The sequence below is a fragment of the Oncorhynchus kisutch genome, linkage group LG6 (assembly GCF_002021735.2).
Source record: "Oncorhynchus kisutch isolate 150728-3 linkage group LG6, Okis_V2, whole genome shotgun sequence".
NCBI lineage: Eukaryota > Metazoa > Chordata > Actinopteri > Salmoniformes > Salmonidae > Oncorhynchus > Oncorhynchus kisutch.
In genome coordinates, this window is record NC_034179.2 from 74,147,448 (window position 1) to 74,155,475 (window position 8,028).

Genomic DNA, 8,028 nt, shown 5'->3' on the forward strand with positions numbered 1-8,028 from the left:
ATAGACCCACCTCTATATCATGTTCTAGTCTGGAGGACGTGACATCAGTCAAGGCCATGATCCCTGGAACAGGAACACACAACGACAAGCACTGACACTAATAGCCTGCTCATCACATCACAATATGAGCCCTGATTTACACCTGTGACACGGGCAATGAAGTAGTGGAGGAGAGACACTGATGCCAGGGTTGTGAGTTCAATTCCCACTGGGACCATCCAAATGAAAATGTATGCATGAGGTCGGTTCTTTATATCGGAATGGCCACCCATCCCGACCTAACCCTAACCCTACCCCAGCTTCATGTCCACACCCCAGTTCAACCCTAACCCTAACCCTACCCCAGCTTCATGTCCACACCCCAGTTCAACCCTAACCCTAACCCTACCCCAGCTTCATGTCCACACCCCAGTTCAACCCTAACCCTAACCCTAGCCCAGCTTCATGTCCACACCCCAGTTCAACCCTAACCCTACCCCAGCTTCATGTCCACACCCCAGTTCAACCCTAACCCTACCCCAGCTTCATGTCCACACCCCAGTTCAACCCTGACCCTAACCCTACCCCAGCTTCATGTCCACACCCCAGTTCAACCCTAACCCTACCCCAGCTTCATGTCCACACCCCAGTTCAACCCTAACTCTAACCCTACCCCAGCTTCATGTCCACACCCCAGTTCAACCCTAACCCTAACCCTACCCCAGCTTCATGTCCACACCCCAGTTCAACCCTAACCCTAACCCTACCCCAGCTTCATGTCCACACCCCAGTTCAACCCTAACCCTACCCCAGCTTCATGTCCACACCCCAGTTCAACCCTAACTCTAACCCTACCCCAGCTTCATGTCCACACCCCAGTTCAACCCTAACCCTAACCCTACCCCAGCTTCATGTCCACACCCCAGTTCAACCCTAACCCTAACCCTACCCCAGCTTCATGCCCACACCCCAGTTCAACCCTAACCCTAACCCTACCCCAGCTTCATGTCCACACCCCAGTTCAACCCTAACCCTAACCTTTCCCCAGCTTCATGTCCACATCCCAGTTCAACCCTAACCCTAACCCTACCCCAGCTTCATGTCCACACCCCAGTTCAACCCTAACCCTAACCCTACCCCAGCTTCATGTCCACACCCCAGTTCAACCCTAACCCTACCCCAGCTTCATGTCCACACCCCAGTTCAACCCTAACTCTAACCCTACCCCAGCTTCATGTCCACACCCCAGTTCAACCCTAACCTTAACCTTACCCCAGCTTCATGTCCACATCCCAGTTCAACCCTAACCCTAACCCTACCCCAGCTTCATGTCCACACCCCAGTTCAACCCTAACCCTAACCCTACCCCAGCTTCATGTCCACACCCCAGTTCAACTCTAACCCTAACCCTACCCCAGCTTCATGTTCACACCCCAGTTCAACCCTAACCCTAACCCTACCCCAGCTTCATGTCCACACCCCAGTTCAACCCTAACCCTAACTCTACCCTAGCTACATGTCCACACCCCAGTTCAACCCTAACCCTAACCCTACCCTAGCTACATGTCCACACCCCAGTTCAACTCTAACCCTAACCCTACCCCAGCTTCATGTCCACACCCCAGTTCAACCCTAACCCTAACCCTACCCCAGCTTCATGTCCACACCCCAGTTCAACTCTAACCCTAACCCTACCCCAGCTTCATGTCCACACCCCAGTTCAACTCTAACCCTAACACTACCCCAGCTTCATGTCCACACCCCAGTTCAACCCTAACCCTAACCCTACCCTAGCTTCATGTCCACACCCCAGTTCAACCCTAACTCTAACTCTGACCCTACCCTAGCTTCATGTCCACACCCCAGTTCAACCCTAACTCTAACTCTGACCCTACCCTAGCTTCATGTCCACACCCCAGTTCAACCCTAACCCTAACCCTACCCCAGCTTCATGTCCACACCCCAGTTCAACTCTAACCTTAACCCTACCCCAGCTTCATGTCCACACCCCAGTTCAACCCTAACCCTAACCCTACACCAGCTTCATGTCCACACTCCAGTTCAACCCTAACCCTAACCCTACCCTAGCTACATGTCCACACCCCAGTTCAACCCTAACCCTACCCTAGCTACATGTCCACACCCCAGTTCAACCCTAACTCTAACTCTAACCCTACCCTAGCTTCATGTCCACACCCCGGGGTTCAACCCTAACTCTAACTCTAACCCTACCCTAGCTACATGTCCACACCCCGGGTTCAACCCTAACTCTAACCCTACCCTAGCTACATGTCCACACCCCGGGTTCAACCCTAACTCTAACCCTAACCCTACCCTAGCTTCATGTCCAGACACCAGTTCCACCCTAACTCTAAGCCTAACCCTACCCTAGCTTCATGTCCAGACATCAGTTCAACCCTAACTCTAACTCTAACCCTACCCTAGCTTCATGTCCACACCCCAGTTCAACCCTAACCCTAACTCTCACTTTAACCCTACCCTAGCTTCATGTCCACACCCCGGGGTTCAACCCTAACTCTAACTCTAACCCTACCCTAGCTACATGTCCACACCCCGGGTTCAACCCTAACTCTAACTCTAACCCTACCCTAGCTACATGTCCACACCCCGGGTTCAACCCTAACTCTAACCCTACCCTAGCTACATGTCCACACCCCGGGTTCAACCCTAACTCTAACCCTAACCCTACCCTAGCTTCATGTCCAGACACCGGTTCCACCCTAACTCTAAGCCTAACCCTACCCTAGCTTCATGTCCAGACATCAGTTCAACCCTAACTCTAACCCTATCCCTACCCTAGCTACATGTCCAGACCCCGGTTCAACCCTAACTCTAACCCTATCCCTACCCTAGCTACATGTCCAGACCCCGGTTCAGCCCTAACTCTAACTCTGACCCTACTTATTAAGGGCTCTATTCAATCCGTATCCCGAAAGTTCAGCGTTACACCATTATTAAATTTTAAAGGCAATGTTCCCGTGATACAGACTGAATAGAGCCCTTCATCCTTTTCGTGTCTTGAGCCTTGTCAGGCCACATCTCCTTTTTCTACCCTAACCCTAACATTAGCCCTGACCCCAGCTGCTTCCTACCGCGGTGCGTCCGAGCCCTCTGCCCTGTCCACTAACCTACAGAGGGAGATTGGGGGAGCGGGCGTCCACGTGGCCCCACCCCCATCAGCTACATTTCATGTTAAATCTTCACTACCTCAATGAAGTGTGCCATGTCAAAACATCACATATGTAAAACCAAATGACCCATGGCTGTGCCCCAGAATATTACCACAGCTTTACTAACCTTCACAAATCCTAGCCTAATTAGACTCTAGAGCTGGGAGGATCGATGGCTGCTCCAAAACGCTATTAAACACAGCAGTTAAAGGAGAGGGTCTCTCAGGAGACATCTTTCATTTCCATCTCTCCCTCTCTCTCTCTTTTGTACCTCCACCTCCACAGTCCCTCCCCCCTTCAGAGAGAGAGAGAGAGAGCTCATCCAGAGTGATGAAGATACTGTAGGACCCTCTGAAGAGAAGGAATATGGCTGCAGTGTAACTGTGTTGTGTTTATGTGTACCTCCCTCCTGCTGCCTGCCGTCGGTTCAGTATAGCAGGGAGGATAGAACTGATGGTTTAATTGGCCGGATATAAAGCAGCTGTCAGAGCTTGCATACAGCGCTGTAAGTCTTAATTTAACAGCAGGGTATATTTGCAGCTCCAGCCTCGGCTCCGGCTGCAGACGAACGACACGGCAGCTTTATATGTATAATAGACTTGTTCTTATTCTGCCCCTCCACAAGACAGATGCATGATTCATATGGTGGTGGGATGGGAACGGGCTCTCACAACTCTCAGGGACCAGAGTGTTTCTCTCTCGGTCTTCTCCCCATTCAGCTCAGCCCCTCTCCTCTCCATCACACTGTCTCACACTATTATATGAGTCAATCAGAGCGAGTGCATGCAGAGCAGAGCAGAGTAGACATGCATGCTTATAGGCAGCTAGGCTAAGCTCTGAGTGAATGAACTCTTACTATGCCACTCCATGGTTCAAACCTATTTTCCTGGATTGCATTAATGCTAGGATCCAATCAATCGCAGATAGTGTATTTCTCAGGATATCTCTTTGAGAAGTGTGAAGTGTTTGATTTGCACAGCAGCATGTCCTGGATAGAGGGAGTTGACACTTGTAGAGATTGTCAGTCTGGTTGTGTGCTCTGGATCACTTTGATGAGTCGAACGCTATGGACTGGCGGTTTCTAAATCAAGCGTCATCTCCCTCCATCCAGGACATGTTGCTATGCAGATCAAACACATTTCTGGAAATCCACTATCTGATATTGACTGAATCCTTGCCTGAGGCTTCCAATGGACAGAGACATGTAATGGACCAACATCCTCTAATTGAAGCAGAAGTTTGTTAGTAAAGCCTGATAACGGTGAAATAATATATTTTAGAATTTCCTTTGGGTGGATATTTTTTAAATATTTTTTATAAAGAGAATATACATTGTGTGCAAAAGGCATGAGGAAGTAGGCAAATAATTACAATTTAGCAGATTAACACTGGAGTGCTAAATGATCAGATGGTCATGTACAGGTAGAGATATTGGTGTGCAAAAAAGCAGAAAAGTAAATAAATAAATAAAGTATGGGGATGAGGTAGGTAAATTGGGTGGGCTATTTACCGATGGACTATGTACAGCTGCAGCGATCGGTTAGCTGCTCAGATAGCAGATGTTTAAAGTTGGTGAGGGAGATAAAAGTCTCCAACTTCAACGATTTTTGCAATTCGTTCCAGTCACAGGCAGCAGAGAACTGGAAGAAAAGGCGGCCAAATGAGGTGTTGGCTTTAGGGATGATCAGTGAGATACACCTGCTGGAGCGCGTGCTACGGGTGGGTGTTGCCATCGTGAACAGTGAACTGAGATAAGACTGAGCTTTACCTAGCATGGACTTGTAGATGACCTGGAGCCAGTGGGTCTGGCGACGAATATGTAGCGAGGGCCAGCCGACTAGAGAATACAGGTCGCAGTGGTGGGTGGTATAAGGTGCTTTAGTAACAAAACGGATGGCACTGTGATAAACTGCATCCAGTTTGCTGAGTAGAGTATTGGAAGCTATTTTGTAGATGACAAAGTCGAGGATCGCCGAAGTCGAGGATCGGTAGGATAGTCAGTTTTACTAGGGTAAGTTTGGCGGCGTGAGTGAAGGAGGCTTTGTTGCGAAATAGAAAGCAGATTCTAGAATCGATTTTGGATTGGAGATGTTTGATATGAGTCTGGAAGGAGAGTTTACTGTCTAGCCAGACACCTAGGTACTTATAGATGTCCACATATTCTAGGTCGGAACCATCAAGGGTGGTGATGCTGCAGGCAGCGAACGGTTGAAAAGCATGCATTTGGTTTTACTAGCGTTTAAGAGCAGTTGGAGGCCACGGAAGGAGAGTTGTATGGCATTGAAGCTCGCTTGGAGGTTAGATAGCACAGTGTCCAAGGAAGGGCCAGAAGTATACAGAATGGTGTTGTCTGCGTAGGGGTGGATCAGGGAATCGCCCGCAGCAAGAGCAACATCATTGATATATACAGAGAAAAGAGTCGGAAATGATAATGTTAAGGTTTTGGAAATACGTGTGTCACAGAAGGCTGTTGAGGGGAGGATGGCTCATAATAACGTCTGGAATGGTGTAAATGGAATGGAAACAAACACATGGAAGGTTTGATTAACATTCCATTACTCCGTTCCAGCCATTACTATGAGCCCGTCCTCCCCAATTAAGGGTCCACCAACCTCCTGTGGTGTGTGTTAATATAGCTCTACTGTATGAGTGTGTGTATGCATATTTAAAATGGGCAACTGTTAAGATCCCAAACTCATTTCACGCACAATTATTTCCTCCGTTTCATCACAGCTGTACGTGTCCTCAAATGGATGAACAATTAGACCTTGTCATGAAACACAGCCTCTCTTAGTGGACTGTCCGTCAGGGGGTGCTTCCAAAATGGCACCCTATTGCCTATAAAGTACACTACTTTGGACCAGAGCTCTATGGGGTGCACTTTTATTAGGGAACAGTGTGCCGTTTCAAGCGCAGCTGGGAGTAACCATACCGTAATAAAAGCGTTTTTCTTTCTTTCCATTAATTTTTCTAAGAGACCAATACTCTGTGGGAGTTACGGCCTGTGTTATTCTCCATGCTGAATTAGATTGATTTGTGTCTAAGTGAAGTCTCAAAGGAAAGCTATTGAGACAGGTCCTTTGTGTTTTGTGTTCATCGTCTGAGTTTTCGTATTGTCCTGCATTCCCATACGTCCTTCTGCTAGTGAAATGTCAGCCTTGCTCTTGTCTGTGAACTCATCAGGGTCCTGGACAGCATGAAGGCTGACCGATAGAAAGGTCACCTCCAGAGAATCAGATCACCATGGTAACCCAGGGCTACCCCTCACCACCTCATCCTCCTGTTTTATTCTCCTGGGTCTCTTCTAAAAAAAGATCTGATCTCGTCTCAACCTGTATAAATGAATAAAATGAAAGGAGAATTGTCTCTATCCAAAATCCTCTGCCTTTCAGAGATAAACCTGAAATGCCAAGGGGGTTTTTAAAATATTTAGTTGGTAGTTTTGTTTTATGTGTCATTGAATAAACAGGAACACAGAGAAAAGGTCACTGTTTATGCAGGTGGTGTCATACTGAGTGTGCACTCTGTTTGTCTATTGTAGTGCAGCGGGGGCTGGAGAAGAGCTATGCACTTTTAAAGAGATGGAGAATGCAAACAACAACACACGTCAGTGTTGCCTGGGGGCTCAGTTCTCTGCCTCAATGCTAATGTTGTCACATTTATCTTTACAATTTTCACATCTCTCTCTCGCTCTCACACTCTCCAATCCCTTCACACCTCTTTCCTTTTCATCCACACTGTTTATGACCACTCTTGTTCTTTCACGGGCAGATCACCTTGGAAACAACAACATTGAGGCTGTATTCAAACTTTGAGATCTTCAGGTAGTGAGAGCTCAAGATGGACATGTTATTTTGAGTGTTGTTTCTCCTGTCCCGTTAGGATGATTATTGAAGGAAATTGAGCTTTCATAATGAAAATCCATTTAAAAAATGAGCTATTTCATCTCTCAAAGAGAATAATGGTGGACAGACTCTACTCAAGAGGCAGGAGCCACAATAAAGGACAACGTTTGAAATGGTAAAGGTTGATATTTATTTCTCATCACAAATAAAAAGAACCATGCTTACTCATCACAGAAAAGGAAATCAGAAAGTCTCGCCCAGTCTATATATTTACTGACCTTGCTGTCGGAGTGTATTTTTTCTGAATGAATGAACAGCAGTCTATGAAGAAGATTGAAATGCTTTAAAAAAGTCCAAGCCTCCTTCCGTCCGTCTGTCTGCCTGCCCCCCCTTCCCCCCCTCTCCATAACAGCATTATAGTTTTGTTGTGTGTTCGGTCTGACTCTGCCTTTGTGTTAGCCTGGTCCCAGATCTGTGCTATCTTTCCAACACATATGGTCAATGTCACACTAGGAGTTGTCAAGACAGCACAACAGACCCGAGACCAGGCTAGCTCGGGGTGTCTCTGGAGGCTTGTGAACGTAGAACGGCTCATAGCAATGACTGGAATGGAATCAATGGAATGCTTGTTTGATATCGTTCCATTCATTCCATTCCGAAACATTACAATAGGCCCGTCCTCCGATGTAAAATGACACCAGCCACCCCTGGTGTCTCTAGTCCCCAGCGGTCTTAATGACCTGGAACAGAGTGACGTTGTAGAGCACCTGGTGTCCGTTGTTCCAGGTGTACAGCACCCTCTCCCTGGGGTTATAGTCCATCATGGAGATGTGGGAGTACTGGTTATGGAAGGGGATGTCTGTGTACTCGTAGCTAGAGGAGTTGGTGTAGTAGGCGAAGTAGATCTTAGCCCCGGCCAGGTGGGAGTTGGTGACGTACAGCGTGCTACAGATCATGAAAGACTCTCCAGCGCTGCGCTTGGGGAACCCTGTGTCCCACGTCTGCAGCACCTC

The 8,028-nt window shown here is 47.8% G+C and overlaps 1 protein-coding gene across 2 annotated transcripts in view; it reads right to left on the reverse strand.

Annotated features, from left to right (window-relative positions):
* Positions 1–7,181: 7,181 nt before the first annotated feature.
* The window catches only part of LOC109892268 (noelin-2), a 96,827-nt gene continuing 95,980 nt past the window's right edge, over positions 7,182–8,028 (reverse strand). For both annotated transcript variants that reach the window (XM_031827505.1, XM_031827504.1), the window contains exon 6: positions 7,182–8,028. This exon is cut by the window's right edge and continues 378 nt beyond it. In XM_031827505.1, the coding sequence (XP_031683365.1) occupies positions 7,732–8,028 (297 nt within the window). In that variant the 3' untranslated portion in view covers positions 7,182–7,731.